The 19,168-nt window shown below is 37.7% G+C and overlaps 1 protein-coding gene across 3 annotated transcripts in view; it reads right to left on the bottom strand.

Annotated features, from left to right (window-relative positions):
• The window catches only part of PHKB (phosphorylase kinase regulatory subunit beta), a 300,058-nt gene that overhangs the window by 227,503 nt on the left and 53,387 nt on the right, over window positions 1-19,168 (bottom strand). For all 3 annotated transcript variants that reach the window (XM_021705835.2, XM_021705837.2, XM_021705836.2), the window contains 2 exons: window positions 15,503-15,592; window positions 12,786-12,924 (listed from right to left, as the gene is read on the bottom strand). In XM_021705835.2, the coding sequence (XP_021561510.1) occupies window positions 12,786-12,924; window positions 15,503-15,592 (229 nt within the window). The remainder of the gene's footprint in view (window positions 1-12,785; window positions 12,925-15,502; window positions 15,593-19,168) is intronic.

Below are 19,168 nucleotides of genomic sequence, written 5' to 3'. Positions count from 1 at the left end.
TATTTTTGTGTATGGTGTAAGAAACTGGTCCAGTTTTCATTCTTTTGCATGTAGCTGTCCAGTTTTCCCAGCACCATTTACTGAAGAGACTGTCTTCTCCTGATTATACATTATTGTCTCCTTTGTTGCAGATTAACTGACCATACAAATGTGGGTTTATTTCTGGCCTTTCAATTCTGTTCCATTGATCTATGTGACTACTGTTGTGACAGTACCATACTGTTTTCATTACTTCAGCTTTGTACTGTATCTTGAACTCTGCTATTGTGATACTGCCAACTTGTTCTTCCTTCTCAACACTGCTTTGGCTATTTGGGGTCTTTTGTGGTTCCAAACAAGTTTTAGGATTATCTGTTCTAGTTCTGTGAAAAATGTTGTTGGTAATCTAATAGGAATTTCATCAAATCTGTGGATGCTCTGGATAGTATGAACATTTTAACAATATCGGTTCTCCTAATCCATGAGCATGGAATATTTTTCTATTTGTTTGTGTCATCTTCACTCTTGTTCAGCAGTGTTATAGTTTTTGAAGTACAGATCATTTATCTCCTTGGTTAGGTTTACTCCTAGGAATTTTATTCTTCCTTGTGCAAATATAATTGAGATAGTTTCCTTAATTTTTCTTGCTGTACTTCATTATTAGAGTATAGAAAGTCAATAGATTTTTATATATTAATTGTGTATTCTCAGATTTTAGTGAATTCATTTATCAGTTCTAGGGGTTGATTGGTAAAGCTTTAATAGTTCTTGTTTGCTATATATATCATTTCATCGACAAATACTTAAAGTTTTACTTCTTCCTTTCCAATTTGTATACCTTTTTAATTCAATTTTTTGACTAATTGCTATGGCTAAGACTTCCATTACTACATTAATTGAAGTGGTGAGAGTGGACATCTTTGTCTTGTTCCTGATCTAAGAGAAAAAGCTCTACTCTTTTAAAGAATGAATGGGACATCCAACAAACAAAATAAAAAATAACATGCAACAAATGAAACTGAAAAAAAAAAACATGGGGTGTCTGGGTGGCTCAGTTAAGTGTCTGCCTCTTGGATTTGGCTAAGGTCATGATGTCAGGGTTGTGAGATCCAGTCCTCCACAGTCAGTGTGGAGTCTGAGATTCTCTCTCCCTCTCCCTTCTGCCCCTCCTGTTCATGCTCTTTCTCTGTCTCCAATAAATAAATAAATCTTAAAAAAAAAAATGAAAACACAAAGGTAGAAAATTTGGGGCATAGAGCAAAACCTGTTCTGAGAGGGGCAATGATAGCAATGTAGGCCTACCTCACGAAAAATTTCACCATCTATGAAAACCCCACAGCTAACATCATTCTCAATGGGGAAAAACTGAGAGCTTTCCCCCTAAGGACAGGAACACGGCAGGGATGTCCACTATCACTACTGCTATTCAACATAGTATTAGAAGTCCTAGCCACAGCAATCAGACAACAAAAAGAAATCAAAGGCATCCAAATTGGCACAGAAGTCGAAATCTCACTCTTTGCAGATGATATGACACTTTATGTGGAAAACCCCAAAGACCCCACCCCAAAACTGCTAGAACTCAAACAGGAATTCAGTAAAGTGACAGGATATAAAACCAATGCACAGAAATAAGTGGTATTCCTATATACCAACCACAAGACAGAAGAAAGAGAAATTAAGGAGTCAATCCCATTTACAATCATACCCAAAACCGTAAGATACCTAGGAATAAATCTAACCAAAGAGACAAAGGATCTGTACTCAGAAAACTATAAAATACGCATGAAAGAAACTGAGGAAGACACAAAGAAATGGAAAAATGTTCCATGCTCATGGATTGGAAGAACAAATATTGGGAAGATGTCAATGCTACCTAGAGCACTCTACACATTTAAAGCAATCCCTATCGTTCCGAAGGGGTATGTGCACCCCGATGTTTATAGTGGCAATGTCCACAATAGCCAAACTGTGGAAAGAGCCAAGATGTCCATCGACAGATGAATGGATAAAGAAGATGTAGTATATATATATACAATGGAAAATTATGTACCATCAAAAGGAATGAGATCTTGCCATTTGCAACAACGTGGACGGAACTGGAGGGTGTTATGCTGAGCGAAGTAAGTCAATCAGAGAAAGACATGTATCATATGATCTCACTGATATGAGGAATTCTTAATCGTAGGAAACAAACTGAGGGTTGCTGGAGTGGGGGGGTGGGAGATATGGGGTGGCTGGGTGATAGGCACTGGGGAGGGTATGTGCTATGGTGAGTGCTGTGAATTGTGCAAGACTGTTGAATCACAGATCTGCACATCTGAAAGAAATAATGCAATATATGTTAAGGAAAAAAAAGAAGAAGATAGCAGGAGGGGAAGAATGAAGGGGGTAAATCGGAGGGGAAGATGAACCATGAGAGACGATGGACTCTGAAAAACAAACTGAGGGTTCTAGAGGGGATGGGGGTGGGGGGAATGGGTCAGCATGGTGATGGGTATTAAAGAGGGCATGTACTGAATAGAACACTGGGTGTTAGAAGCAAACGATGAATCATGGAACACTACATCAAAAACGAATGATGTAATGTATGGTGATTAACATAACATAATAAAAAATAAAAGAAAAATTTCAAATAAACAACCTAATCTTACAACTAAAGGAGCTAGAAAACATAGAACAAAGAAAGCCAGTAGAAGAAATAGTAAAGACAAGAATAAAAATAAATAAAAAAGACTAAAAAAAAAAAAAAAGAAAAAAAAAAAAAAAAAAAAAAAAAAACCCCAATAGATTAATGAAACCAGGAGATGGTTCTTTGTAAATCTCAAGAAAGCAGGTAAATCTTTAGTGAGACTCAAAAAAAACAGATTTTAAGAGAATATTATAAAAACTATATGCCAACAAATTGAACAACCTAGAACAAATGGATAAATTCTTAGAAACACAAAACATAAAAAAACTGAAGCAGGAGAAGTAGAAAATTTGAACAGACCAATTACTAGCAATGGAACTGAGTAATCAAAAAACTCCCAACAATAAATTCCAGGACCAGATGGCTTTCAAAGATGAATTCTACCAGACATTTAAAGAACAGTTAATACTTATTCTTCTCAAACTATTCCAAAAAATAGAAATGAAGGAAAGCTTCCAAATTCATTCTATGAGGCCAGCAGTACCCTAATACCAAACCCAGATAAAACACTAAAAGGAATAAAATTACAGGCCAATATCTCTGATGAACACAGTTGCAAGAATCCTCAAGAAAATATTAGCAAACTGAATCCAACTATACATTCAACAAAAAAAAAGAAACATTCACGATGATCAAGTGGGATATATTCCAGGGAGGCAAGAGTGGTTCAATATTTCCAAATCAATTAATGTGATACATCTCATTAACAAGAGAATGGATAAAAACTATATGATCATCTCAATAGATGCAGAAAAAGCATCTGAAGAAGTACAATATCCATTCATGATAAAAGCTGTCAACAAAGTAGTTTTAGAGGGAACATACTTCAATATAATCTCTTTTATTTTTGTAGTATTGGTTGTTACGTCTTCATTTCTGATTCTGAGTCCCCTGTCAGCCAGCAAAAGTTCTGTTGAAAAATCAGCTGATAGCCTTATGAGGTTTCCCTTATTTGTAATTGTTTTATTTTCTCTTGCTACCTTTGAAATTCTCAGTCACTACTTTTTGCCATTTTATTTATGTGACTTGGTGTGGACCTCTTCAGGTTAGTTTCACTTGGGGCTCTCTGTGATTCCCAAATCTGGATGTGTTTTCTTCCCCAGATTTGGGAAGTTTTTCATTTTATTTCTTCAAATAAATTTTCTGCCCCTTTTCTCTCTCTTCTCCTAGGATCCCTATAATGTGACTGTATCACATGTGATCATGTTGCTGAAATCCCTTAACTTACTATCATTTTTTTATTACACTTTTTTTCTTTTTGCTGTTCAGCCAAGTTGCTTTCCTTTACCCTGTCTTCCAGGTTGCTGATGCATTCTTCTTCCTCCTCTAATCTATGGATTCCCTTCACTGTATTTTTTATTTCAATTATTGACATCTTCATTTCTGACTGGTTCTTTTTTATATTTTCTTTTTGATGAAGGCCTCACTGAAAGCCTCCACTCTTTTCTCAAGTCCAGGAAGTATCTTTATGACCATTACTTTGAATTCTTTATCAGACATATTGCTTATTTCCATTTCTTTAGCTTTATTGTTGTGGTTGTTTTCCTATTCTTTCATTTGGGTTATATTTCTCTATCTCCTCATTTTGTCTAACTCTGTTTGTATCCATGTATTAGAAAAGTCAGCTACATCTCCTGCTCCTGAAAATAGTGGCCTTATGAAGAAAAGGTCCTGCAATGCCCTACAGCACAATGCCCCCTATTCACCAAAATCAGGTGATTTATTTAGAGGTGTCTCGTAAGTGAGTTGCATGTGCCCTACTATTATGGCTGAGCTGTATTTGCGTTCAGTACTATTGGTTGCAATGGCCCACTTTGCCTTTCTGGATGCACCAAGTAGGGTTTTGCCTCTGTACTGTTAAAGGCCCAGTGTGCAGCTGCATTGGAGTTCTATTGGAATAGTGTCATCTATCAGACCAGATACCTGCCCTCAGCCCACCTGCTGGGGCTGGTCGCACTGACCTGCAGTTTGGTCTTCCTTCCTTGTCCCCTGACAGGTTTTCATTAGTGATTGAGGCTGGCAGTCAAGCCAGATGCCTGCGCCCAGTCTGTCTGCCAAGGCTGCAGTCTCATGATTGGCAAGGCACTGTCTCTGTGCTGCTAGCTGCAGGGACTGTGGACTCCTAGGGTATGTGGTTATCTTCCCCACTCTCCAGGGCAGGAGACACTGTAAAATAGTGCCAGTCCCTGCAAGAAGTACTTGTAGGGTATGTTGGAGCAGGAGGTGTTTTGGAGACATGCCTGCCAAATGCAGCTGGTTGGACGGGACAGATCCCCAGGAGAACACAAGGGCAAGGCAGGGCACTTGGTGCTAGCAAGGTAAGTGGAGAGTGTTTGTGCTGGTTCTCCATGTGTCCCACTTCCTAGGTTGTGTAGGGGGAAAGAAATAGCACCTGCCACCTATTTTGTTCTTGGAGAAGTCTCTTAAAGATCCATGCCCCTCCAGCACCTGTTCTGACATTAATAAATAAATCTCTTTATGAACACCCCACAAGCTTTTCAAACAATTCCTTCTATACTGTATTTCGAACATGTTACTTATGCTGAATCTTTAAAGGCAGGAACTTGGTTTCCTATCACCCTCCAGCTCTTCCAGAGCAAAACCTACTAATTTTTAAGAAGAAAATTAAACCCTGCTGATTATAAAAACGGCATAAGTTAAGTTCCACTGGTTTTCAAAGCCCAATGATATGAGACTCATCTTCCCACTGTGGGTCTCCTGTGCCTAGGGTGCCTGGTGTGGAGTCTGATCCTCTCACTTCTCTGTGTTCATGGTGTCCCTCTCCTATGTAGTTCGTCTCACAGGGTTTTGGCTCCCAATCATGTTTCTACTCTTTCCACTCTTTTCGATGTGGCCTCCTCTCCACAATTAACTGTGTAAAGTCTGTTCTGTCAGTAATCAGGTCGTTTTCAGAGTTAATTTCATTGAGGTGGCTATTATCTTGGAGAGTCTGTGAGCCATAGTGACTTAAGGATCATTCACTCTACCAACCTCCTGGTTGTCATATTTCTTTAGTCTTTCTTACTCCACTTATATTCATACTTATTTTTTTTTTCTGAAAAAGCCTTCATTTTGTCTTCACTTTTTTATTACTATGTTATGTTAGTCACCATACACTAAATCATTAGTTTTTGATGTAGTGATCCATGATTCATTATTTTCGTATAACACCCAGTGCTCCATGCAGTACATGCCCTCGCTAAAACCCATCACTGGGCTAACTCATACCCCCCACCCCACCCCCCTCTAAAACCATCAGTTCATTTCTCAGAGTCCATAGTCTCTCATAGTTCATCTCCCCCTCTGATGTCCCCCCACTTCATTTTTCACTTCCTTCTCCTAAAGTCCTCCATGCTATTCCTTATGTTCCACAAATAAGTGAAACCGTATGATAATTCACTTTCTCTGCTTAACTTACTTCATTTAGCATAATCTCTTCCAGTTCCATCCATGTTGATGCAAACATTGGGTATTCATCCTTTCTGATGGCTGAGTAAGATTCCATTGTATATATGAACCACATCTTCTTTAACCATTCATCTGTTGAAGGGCATCTCAGCTCTTTCCACAGTTTAGCTATTGTGGACATTGCTGCTATGAACATTGGGGTGCATGTGGCCCTTCTTTTCACTACATCTGTGTCTTTGGGGTAAATACCCAGTAGTGCAATTGATGGGTGATAGGGTAACTCAATTTTTAATTTTTTGAAGAACTTCCACACTGTTTTCCAAAGTGGCTGTAGCAACTTGCATTCCCACCAACAGTGCAAGAGGGTTCCCCTTTCTCCACAACTTCTCCAACATTTGTCGTTTCTTGCCTTGTCAATTTTTGCCATTCTAACTGGTGTAAGATGGTATCTCAATATGGATTTGATTTGAATTTCCCTGATGGTGAATGATGATGAACATTTTTTCATGTGTCTGTTAGCCATTGGTATGTCTTCTTTGGAAAAGTGACTGGTCATGACTTCTGCCCATTTTTAAACTTGATTATTTGTTTTTTGGGTGTTGATCTTTACAGATCTTGAAATCAGCCCTTTGTAGTGTCTTTGGCAAATATCTTCTCCCATTTCGTGGGTTGCCTCTTTGTTTTGTTCATTGTTTCCTTTGCTGTGCAGAAGCTTTTTATCTTGATGAAGTCCTAATAGTTCATTTTTGCTTTTGTTTCCCTTGCCTTTGGAGATGTATCTTGAAAGAAGTTGCTGTGGCCGATGTTGAAGAGGTTCCTACCTATGTTTTCCTCTAGGATTTTGATGTTTTCCTCTAGGATTTTGATGGGTTCCTGCCTCACATTGAGGTCTTTCATCCATTTTGAGTTTATCTTTGTGTATGGTGTAAGAGAATGGTCGAGTTTCATTCTTCTGTATATAGCTGTCCAATTTTCCCAGCGTCATTTATTAAAGAGGCTTTTTTCCATTGCATATTTTTTCCTTCTTTGTCGAAGATTATTTAACAAGAGTTGAAGGTCCATATCTGGGCTCTCTATTCTGTTCCATTGGTCTATGTGTCTGTTTTTGTGCCAGTACCATGCTGTCTTGATGATCACAGCTTTGTAATATAGCTTAAAATCAGGCAATGTGATGTCCCCAGCGATGTTTTTCTTTTTCAACATTTCCTTGGTGATTCGGGGTCTTTTCTGGTTCCATACAAATTTTAGGACTGTTTATTCCAGCACTTTGAAAAATGCCATTGGTATTTTGATTGGGATGGCACTGAAGGTATAGATTGCTCTGGGCAGCATAAACATTTTAACAATGTTTATTATTCTGATCCATGAGCATACAATATTTTTCCATCTTTTTGAATATTCTTCAATTTCTTTCATAAGTGTTCTGTAGTTAGTAGAGTATAGATCCTTTACCTCTTTGGCTAGACTTATTCCAAGATATCTTATGGTTTTTGGTGCTATTGTAAATGGAATTGATTTCCTAATTTCTTTTCCTGCAGTAACATTGTTGGTGTATAAGAAAGCAACTGATTTCTGTGTATTGATTCTGCATCCTGCCACATTACTGAATTGCTGTATGGGTTCTAGTAATTTGGGGGTGGAGTCTTTTGGGTTTTCCACATAAAGTATCATGTCATCTGTGAAGAGAGAGAGTTTGACTTCTTCTTTGCCAATATGAATACCTTTTATTTCTTTTTGTTGTCTGGTTGATGTTGCTAGGACTTCTAGTACTATGCTGAACAACAGTGGTGAGAGTGGGCATCCTTGACGTGTTCCTAATCTTAAGGGAAAGACTCTCAATGTTTCACCGTTGAAAATGATATTTGCTGTGGGCTTTTCATACATGGCTTTTATGATATTGAGTTATGTTCCCTCTATCCCTACACTCCGAAGAGTTTTAATAAGGAAAGGATGCTGTATTCTGTCAAATGCTTCTTCTGCATCGAGAGGACCATATGGTTCTTCTCTCTCTTCTTATTAAAGTGTTCTAGCACATCGTTTGATTTGCAAATGTTGAACCACCCTTGCATCCCAGGGATAAATTCCACCTGGTTGTGGTGGATAATCCTTTTAATGTACTGCTGGCTCCTATTAGCTTTGATCTTGCTGAGAATTCTGGCATCCATATTCATCAAGGATATGGGTCTGAAATTCTCCTTTTTGAAGGGGTCTTTGCCTGGTTTGGGGATCAAGGTAATGCTGGCCTCATAGAATGACTCTGGGCTTTTTCCTTCTGTTTCTATTTTTTGAAATAACTTCAGGAGAATAGGTATTATTTCTTCTTTGAATGTTGTTAGAATTACCAGGGAATACATCAGGTCCTGGACTCTTGTTTTTTGGTAGGTTTTTGATCAATGCTTAATTCTCATTACTGGTTACTGGTCTATTCAGGTTGTCAATTTCTTCCTGTTTCAGTCTTGGTAGTTTATAGGTTTCTAGGAAGGCACCCATTTCTTTCAGGTTGCTTAATTTATGAGCATATAGTTGTTGATAATAATTTCTAATAATTATTTCTATTTCCTTGGTGTTAGTTGTGATCTCTCCCATTTCATTCATAATTTTATTAATTTGGGTCCTTTCTCTTTTCTTTTGGATAAGTCTGGCCAATGGTTTATCAATCTTACTAATTCTTTCAAAGAACAACTTCTAGTTTCATTGATGTGTTCTATTGTATTTGTGGTTTCTAATTCATTGATCTCTGCTCTAATCTTGGTTATTTCCCTTCTCATGGATGAGTTAGGCTTAATTTGTTGTTCATTCCCCATTCTTTAAGACGTAAAGATAGTTTGTGTATTCGGTATTTTTCTATTTTTTTCAGTGAGGCTTGGATGGCTATGTATTTCCCCCTTAGGACCGCCTTTGCCATATCCCATAGGTTTTGGACCAATGTGTTTTCGTTCTCATTGGTTTCCATGAATTGTTTAAGTTCTTCTTTGATTTCCTAGTTGATCCAAACATTCTTGAGCAGGATGATCTTTAGCTTCCAAGTATCTGAATGTCTTCCTATCTTTTTCTTGTGATTGAGTTCCACTTTCAAAGCATTGTGGTCTAAGAATATGCAGGGAATAATCTCAATCTTTTGATATCAGCTGAGGCCTGAATTGTGACCCAGTATTGGTCTGTTCTGGAGAAAGTTCCATGTGCACTCGAGAAGAATGAGTATTCTGTTGTTTTAGGGTGGATTGTTCTATATATATATCTATGAGGTCCATCTGGTCCAATGTGTCATTCAAAGCTCTTGTTTCTTTGTTGATTTTCTGCTTAGATGATCTGTCCATTGCTGAGAGTGGAGTATTGAGGTCTCATACAATTAACGTATTATTATCAATATGACTCTTTATTTTGGTTAACAGTTGGCTTATGTAGATGGCTGCTCCCACATTGGGGGCATAGATATTTACAACTGTTAGATCTTCTTGTTGGATAGACCCATTAAGAATGATATAGTGTCCTTCTGTGTCTCTAATTACAGACTTTAGTTTAAAATCTAATTTGTCTGATATAAGAATTGCTACTCCAGCTTTCTTTTGAGGTCTGCTGGCATGGAAGATGAATCTCCATCCCTTCACTTTCAGTCTGGATGTATCTTTAGTTTCAAAATGAGCCTCTTGTAGACAGCGTATGGATGAGTCCTGTCTTTTTATCCAATCTGCAACCTTGTGCAGTTTTATGGGAGCATTTAGGCCATTTGCATTGAGAGTGCTTATTGAAAGATATGATTTTATTGTCATAATGTTGCCTGTGAAATCCTTGCTTCTACAGATCGTCTCTGTAAATTTCTGTTCTATATCACTCTTGGGGTCTTTCCCCTTTTATAGAATCCCCCTTAATATTTCTTGGAGGGCCGGCTCAGTGGCCACATATTCTTTCAGTTTCTGCCAGTCCTGGAAGCTCTGTATCTCTCCATCCATTCTGAATGACAGCCTTGCCAGATAAAGTATTATTGGCTGCATGTTCTTCTCATTTAGTACCCTGAATATGTCTTGCCAGCCCTTTCTGGCTTGCCAGGTCTCTGTGGACTGGTCTGACATTATTCTGATGTTCCTTCCACTACATAAGGAATCTCTTCCCCCTAACTGCCCTTAAGATGGTTTCCTTGGTTCTGAGATTTGCGAGTTTTACTACTACACACTGGGGCATTGCTCTGTTTTCCTTGATCTTGAGAGCGGTCCTCTCTGCCTCTAGGACATGAATGCTTGTTTCATTCCCCAGATTAGAGAATTTCTCAGCTATGATTTGCTCAAATACATCTTCTAGTCCTCTCTCTCTCTCCACCCCCTCAAGGATCCTAATAATTCTGACACTGGAACATTTCATGCTGTCATTTATTTCTCTAATTCTCTTTTCAGCTGTTTGTTCCAGGCCTCCTCCTGTTCCTTCTTTTCTATCAGTTTGTCTTCTAGATCACTAATTCACTCTTCTGTCTCATTTACCCTAGCTCTTAGAGTATCTAGATTAGATTGGATCTCATTGTTAGGATTTTTAAGTTCTGCCTGATTAGCTTTCATTTCTGCCCTTAGAGAATCTATTTTGCCATTAATGGTCTTCTCCATCCTAGCTCTTGTCTTCATAACTGTTACCCTGGAGTCTATTTCCAACATCTTGCTTATATCCATATCCATTAGTTCTGTGTCAGAGGTCACAGTCTCTGAATCTTTCCTATGTTGGGGGTTCCCCCTCTTAGTCATTCTGTTGAGGGTGGTCAAGGGAATGTAGAGTCCAAATTACTGACCACAACCCAAGCAAGATGCACCTGTTTTATAGGGACCTTAGGGTTCTCGGCCTCTTGTTCTTCCAGCCTGTCTTCTGGGGAAGGGGTCTGCTGCACTGTTACTCAGAAAGCCCTGCTTGGGGAGAGTTGCCCTGAGGGATGGGCTCAGTGAGAACCGGTTTTGGGGAGCTTTTGTTCTCCTGGGGCTTTCCCCACCGGCGTTCCGCATCTCTTTCAAGTGTCAGAGCAGAAGTGATTGTATCCAAACCTCTCTCTCAGAACAGAGAGATCACAGTCTGCTCTCCACTGAGCTCTCCAGGCCACACTGTCTCCGTTTCTGTCTGTGCAGCTAAAACCGCAGCCTACTGGGTTGTGCGCCCCACAGCAGTGCTTCCAGTGCCAGGTCCAGGCACGTCTCTGCCCTTTGTGCTATAAAACTGCAAGCCGCCCCCACTTCACACGCACACCCCGCGGCTCCAGGTTTGAGTCTGGGGGACTGCCCTAAAGTCCTTTCCCTGCCGCTACTGGTCTGCGAGTCTGTGCCTGGTCCCCAGCACAGGATGCTTTTGCGCTCCCGCAGAGCAGGATCCCAGAGGCTCCCTCCCCCTTCCATTTATCTTCCTAAATCTGCCCACAGAATCATGGCTCCCCGCTCCATACCTTGAGACCAACCGCCGGAGATATTCTGTTTGTAGAGATCCAGATATATCATCTTACATTTCAGGCTGATTTCGTGGGTGTTCAGAGTGGTCTGGTAGATATCCAGCTTAGTTCAGGGGACCGGATGAAATATGGTCCCCTACTCCTCCGCCATCTCATATTTATTTTCTAATCTACTCTGATAGCTACATTTTTAGAGTCCAGGCAAGTTGTCTTATAAGTAGCAACAATTTGGCATTATCTGATTGTTTATTCACAGGTAGATCTGTTTTATCATTATGGTAAGAAGTCAACTTGCATGATGTGCATTTACCACTATATCACAGTGAAGCACCTACTGTTCCATTACTAGCTTGACCACTTGGTTAAGGTACTACTGCTGTCCTCTATACTTTTTTTTTTTTTGTCTTAAGACCAGTAGTAGTTTGACACTCATTGAAGCTTTACTGTGCTAACATAGAATATGTAAAGAAATGCTTGTAGATAAGCAAACGACTGTGTTAAAGGTGATTACTTCATATTATCTCAGCATTTGATTTCCTTTTACAAATGCAACACATCAATAATTTAAGACAGAGGAATCATGTTCATGTGAAAGATACAATTTTCAAATCAGAAGTATATGCATATGTCTCACCTTCAGAAAATTAATATTCAGAAACCTAATCTTAATAACAGTTAAAATGTATTACCACAGACTATGAGTCAGGACACACGTTGAATGTTTTCCATATATAACAAAATAAAGTAAGAAGATATTTTGTATTCTGAAGGGATTTTCTTTTTTTTACTTTATAAAATAATTATTTGATTTACACCCTGATTTAACAAGTGATACCTCAGTGAAATTGTAGGGGCTAAAACACTAAACTGGGGTAGGGTAGAATGGGCCCTAGCCCTGCTCTATCATTAACTAGTTGTGTAACTTTGGATATATCTGTTAACTACCTGGGCCCCAGTTTTATCATCTGCAAAATTCAATCAGCCTTCAAGTCCCTCTGACTGAAAGCAACCAACTCAAGGAGAATGGGGAGATCATTCTGCCAAAGATGAATGATGATTTAAATACCTAGAGATGAAAAAATTTTGGTGACAAAGTCATAAAATGTTAGAACTAGTCTTGTGTAAGCCCTTAGGAAAATTTAAATGTTTAGAGGCCTAAAAAGAGATGTGAGCAGCTACAGATCACATTGTGAATCAGCAGCAGAGCCAAAAGAGAGCCGCCCAATTTGTCTTGGGCTAACAAAATCCTATTACCCAGACTGAAAGGTACTAGAAGAGCACACACCAGCTTACCTGTATGCAAGAGCCAAAGCCCAGGCCCCAGCAGCGCAGTACAGACTGTCCTGGATTTTTGCCTTCTGATCATCACCACATGTTTTAGTGGGAAAGAGACCTGTGGTTGGACTTTGATACAGTAGCAATGTTGATTTGACTGGAATGGAACACAAGAAAAAGAATGAATTGTACAGCCATCCATTTTCCTTGGGCTGAAGATCTTAATCTTTAGTTTCTTCATCCTACTTCTGACAATTCTATTGTTCCTAAATTTACCTATAATATGCAACTTTTTAGCAGGCAAAAACTGCTTCATGTAGGTCACTCCACTTTAAGTGGGAATCCACCCTGAAGGAAGGGTATTTCCACTTTTGAGGAAAGGACCAAGCTAACTAGCAATTAAAAACCTTTTAGCATATCCTACCTAACGGTAGTATTGTAAGGTAACATTAGGTACAGAAAAAAAAAAAAAAGACCAATAAAAAGACGCATATTTTCAACAAGTTCAATAGGGAAACAAAGCAAATATACACCAAAGAGTGGCATTAGTCGCTAAATCCAAAGCCAACTCAACTGCTAAATAAACCTGAATCTTGTTTTCCACTGATGACTAACTTGTGTCTTGTCTTCAGAGGAATGTATTCATTTTACTTTACATATTATATTATACAGGCTAGAGATATGTTTAACATTTCAAAATCAAACCCATCCTTATATGACATGAAAATAAGTACATAAATATTTGGAGAACATTTTACTTAAATAGAAGAAGTCTGAAATTAATGCTTTATTACCTTTTATAAAAGAGTCTTAAAATATAAAAATACACCCACCAAAATTACATTTCTTAAAACCTATTTTATTCCTAGCTATAAATGTTTTTCCACAAAATACATTAAATTACTCTCATCTAGATTGACATATGACACCTTCTTTTAGTTTTTTAAGGACCTAAAACACTCTGCTCCTTCAAAGAGATTAAAGAATTAAATTTTTTTTTCTCAGACAAAACTAATGTTATCATTACCATTTTTTTTCTGAATACCAGGGCCTTTATCCTTTTTCCCCAAGTAAAGAATTGGTCCTTATAGTCTGAAGTAAGCAACTGACATTTCTTCAAAAAGGTATTTAAATTTCTTTACCTAGTTATGGCCACAATGATAATAAAAGGGACACATAAGAATATATTCCAGAATTGTGACCAAAATAAGATGAATTAAGGTTTTACATGAGGTTAACACAAACAACAAAAAAATCCTTATCTTAGAGGAGAAATAAATTAAATTTTATATTATTTGCCATACAAGACCATATAAATGGCACAAGAAGCAAACTGGCAAAAATTAATAGGCTTTTCTAACTTACAGTCTGATGAACAAAGAGGAGTCCTGTGTATACATATCTCAAGTCAATTACTCACATTATAAAACAAAATCTGCTGCTCTTGGCAAAACAAACAATAACAAATAGAATAGGGACCTGTTATTAGTAAGAGTAACTTGAGATTATCTCTTGTATCTCAGTGAATTAGAAATAGATTTAAAGGCTTAAGAAGTGGACAGGGAGAGAAACAACAAATGTTGGAGAGGTTGTGGAGAAAGGGGAACCCTCTTACACTGTTGGTGGGAATGCAAGTTGGTACAGCCACTTTGGAAAACAGTGTGGAGGTGCCTCAAAAATTTAAAAATAGAGCTACTCTATGACCGAGCAATTGCACTTCTGGGTATTTACCCCAAAGACACAGATGTAGTGAAAAGAAGGGCCATATGCACCCCAATGTTCATAGCAGCAATGTCCGCAATAGCCAAACTGTGGAAAGAACCGAAATGCCCTTCAACAGACAAATGGATAAAGAAGATGTGGTCCATATATACAATGGAATATTACTGAGCCATCAGAAAGGATGAATACCCAACTTTTACAACAACATGGATGGGACTGGAGGAGATTATGCTAAGTGAAATAAGTCAAGCAGAGAAAGTCAATTATCATATGGTTTCACTTATTTGTGGAACATAAGGAATAGCATGGAGGACATTAGGAGAAGGAAGGGAAAAATGGGGGGGGTGGAATTGGAGGGAGAGATGAACCATGAGAGACTATGGACCTGAGAAACAAGCAGGGTTTTAGAGGGGAGGGGGGAGGGTTTTAGAGGGGAGGGAGGATTGGTTAGCTCGGTGATGGGTATCAAGGAGGGCACGTACTGCATGGAGCACTGGGTGTTATAGGAAAACAACGGATCGTGGATCACCACATCAAAAACTAATGATGTATTGTATGGTGACTAACATAACGTAATAAAATTAAAAATAAAAAATAAAAAAAAATAATAATAAAGGCTTAGGACTACTTGGGAACCATGTATAGGTAAATGAGTGAGGAATACTACAAAATCTTTATTAAGTAGTAATCGAGAAACAGCCTCTAGTTCTCAAATCTGGCAATGTTTAGGAGGGCTAAAAGGACACAGAGAAAATTGGTGACGGTTTTAGTATATGTGCTGCTGAAGCGAGCACTTGGTGACGGTTTTAAAATTAATCAAGGGACAGATGACTTGCTGGAATTCTTTTATCCCAGTATCAATATGTAATTGGAATATATAGCTGCCTCAGCAATGAAACTACCCCAACATCCAAATGAAAGAATATCATCATGCACATAATATATGCAATATAAGGCAGAATAAATACTAATGATAACTACCTAAGGACATGTTTTCCTCAAGTTTTGCTTACCAATTCTGTAATAATGATCCAATTTATCCCACAGAGTTTCATTATCAGGTCTCGGAAGATTAATGCTTTTAAGGGGTTCATAAACTGAGCCTAAAAGAAAAATGAAAACTCATCAAATTCAATCATTTTCCCTGAGAAAAACAAAGAAAACTTCTAAATAAATGAAAAAGCACTACTTAGCAATCTAACTTTCATTTTTATATGTGAACTACCACATTGTATTCCTGGTCAAATTTTTAGGAGGGAAAGAGAGAGAAGAAAGTGCCCTTGTAACAAGTATAGAAGGGTCTTAAATGTTATGGGAACCCCTACCCTCACCCCTGACATATATACATACACACACACACACACACACACACACACATATATATACTGGTCCCAACAACTCAAATACCAGTAATACTTATGTGCTAGTCACAAGTTCAGTCATTTCAGCTCCTTTTGAGAAATATCTACTTAAATGCCCTGAAATCCAAACCTTATTCTTTATGCTCATGATCAGGCAATTTTCTGTCAAATGATCATATCCCAAAAACCTCAAGGAAAAAAGATAATGCTGACATGTTCCAAAGTCATCCACTCCATGAATATTCAGATACTTTTCATACTGAAATTCTGAAGCCTCCATTTTCTCCTAGGTAGATAAAACTCATGCCTTATTATCTGACTAAAGCAGAAACCATTTCTACTTCTCAGCCATGAAAACTACTAGAAGGTATTAGCAGAGCATACTGCTCAAAAGCTACAGAATACACAATAATTACGATAATTTTCCACAAAATGGATACAGAAAATTGTTCACTTGACTAGTGCACATTTTCAACTACTGACTGAAAGGAAGACATCTGGACCTTCAGCCATCAGACTAAGTATTGGCTCTCATTCTTGTTAAAAGCATTCAGAAATTATAAAATCTCAAGGTCACAACAAATCCACCTCTGGATTCAGGTAATATACGTCATATAGTCTAACAAGAGTGGCCCTAAAATTTACCTGGGGTTGGAAGGGGAATGTGTTGGCATGCATTAAGAATCTTTTTCTAAAAAAATTAAAGCACTATGTTCATAAAAGTGCTATGTCCAGTATGCTAGTATAAAGCCAAGGTATTTGGAATCCCTTTATGTTTAGAGAGATAATAAACATTATGAGGGAAGAAAGGAAAGCATCTATACATTAAGGTAATAATCTCATTATCTTCTGTTGGAAAGAGAGATGATTTATGCATCAAAACAGGAATATGAAATGACCGGAGTGAAGAGATTTTCTAAAAAAGAGTCTTCATAATGATACCAAGCAGAATGGTCCCAAGGGGTAGAATGGGGAGGCCTACCAACCTAGACAGGAAAGCATCAGGAGTTCTGCACAAGAGGCAAGGGCCCAGCCCAGCCATGCCCTCTGCCTCCCTGCATTCAATAGCTCTGGGTAGGTATAAGTATATGGGCAACCCGGCAGTTTGGAAAAAGTAATATGGCCACTGCTTACATGTTAGGTGCTAAGCTCTGGGAATCAACAACCTCTCTGTGAAGCTCATTCAATAATTAATAAAATAAAATCAGGTACAAATCATCACAAGTTTTAAATTGTGAATACATATATACAAAAATAAAAGAAGACACCTTTGCTGGGGTGGAAGGACTGTAGATGAATGAGATTTCTATTTTTATTTAGAATTCTATTATTAGAAAAGCTAATATTTTGCTTTATATAAGAAAAAGTCACCAGAAGTTGCATATACTTTCATTAGTTAAAACAATACATGTGCATATGGATACAAATTGAAATAGAATATATAAGACTGAAATCCACCTGTATATCTACCATAATAATTGTAAGCAAGTTTATTTTGAAAGATTGTTTTAATGACATTGTATCATGGGTTTTAGGGTAAAAAAAAAGTGCTATTACATCTAAGGTGCCTCTCACCTCCCAAAAAAAGACTAAAATGATTCTGTTATCTAATGTTTCTCAATGAAATCACCAGTGGAGTTTGGTAAAAGCTACAATAAATAAACAAAAGGAAAACCAGACTTTTCAGGAAAATAAAACCTATGCAGTAAGAGCTAAAAGAGATGTTCAAAGCATAGCAGAAAAGTATAAAAGTAAAATCACCTAACTCACTAAGAATCAATATTTTCTTATACTTTCTCATATCTTCAAAGAAAGCCCATGGTGAATTAAGAACAGCTTGCCTAGATAAATGTTAACATTTTAGTGATCACCATTGTATTGCTTCTGAAGTAACTGCATAAAATTAAACAAGTATGTTCCACACAATTTATGGCAAACAGTACCACAAATCTGGAGTCAAAGGAAAAGTAATCAATGGTAACATTTTAACCAAGAATTAGACACCTGAAAAGCTTCATACAAATAAAAATGTGGAGGAGAAAGCAATCAATAGAGCATGAATTCCCAAAGACAATGAAAAATATGTAAAATTAGAGAAAACGCTAATAAATGTTTAGAATTCAAAATGAAATGAAGTTTTTAAATGTGAATTCTTCCTTTTCCTGTTTCTCCCAGTCAAATTACTCCTATATTCAAACATCACAAAGTAAAATAAAAATTATCTTTTTCCATTTGTAAAGATGAGTTTAAACATGTTGATCTGATTTTTCCCTGTCAATTCTCTTGCTATTAGAAAAATACAGCCAACCTACTCTTCATTTCAGAACACATTATTGCCAAAGACATTCACTGACAAAGAACAATGCAAGAAGAGGCAGAAGTTGTTCCTTGAAGAGTAATATTTAGCTTTATCATGAAAGAGAAAAGGGTTATTATTTAGGAGATTAAACAAGGAGTTTCCTAAGAAATTTCCATGAGATGAAAACAAAACTAAGAGCATAACAAAGGTACAAACTTGATGAATTTGGCACTATAAAATACCGACAAAATTCTGAGTGTTATGGGGAGGCTCTTAAGCAATCACAAAATAGTACTGGTGGGGCGCCTGGGTGGCTCAGTTGGTTAAGCGACTGCCTTCGGCTCAGGTCATGGTCCTGGAGTCCCAGGATCAAGTCCCGCATCAGGCTCCCTGCCCGGCGGGGAGCCTGCTTCTCTCTCTGACCCTCCCCCCTCTCATGTGCTCTCTCTCATTCTCTCTGTCTCAAATAAATAAATAAATCTTTAAAAAAAAAAAATAGTACTGGTAATTCAAATAGCAACCACTAAAAGAATAAAAATGAGGACTCAAAAGGGAAGTCAAGGTGGAAAACAGATCAGCAAACCAAAACCGTATCAATAGTCTATTATTTGGGCACACAATTTTTCATTATATGATTGAAAGCCCTTTAATAGGGTATATACAAAAATGTTATTAATCAAGACTTTCATGAACCCTTAAATAGCTTTATCATTTTTTCATGTATGGTGATAGACTAAAATACCATTATTTATTCATTCAGTTAATACATACAGTGTATGCATAAAACTCTGGACTATACATCTAGTAGGCTACCAGGACTCACAGATTAGTAGGAAAGGTAAGATAAGGTTTTGAGTAAGAGTAACTCCAGTTAGAGTGGTGAGTTTCTTAAAAGACAAAGGATAGGGAAATTCAGTCCCCCTGAGGGGCTGAGAGAAACGGAAACTCCTGCATTGCAATCTCTGAAAATAACAGCAATTTCAAATAATGAACTGCCATCTGAATAGGAAGATAACAAC

The sequence above is a fragment of the Neomonachus schauinslandi genome, chromosome 16, assembly GCF_002201575.2.
Source record: "Neomonachus schauinslandi chromosome 16, ASM220157v2, whole genome shotgun sequence".
NCBI lineage: Eukaryota > Metazoa > Chordata > Mammalia > Carnivora > Phocidae > Neomonachus > Neomonachus schauinslandi.
This window is presented reverse-complemented; position numbering and strand designations above follow the sequence as displayed.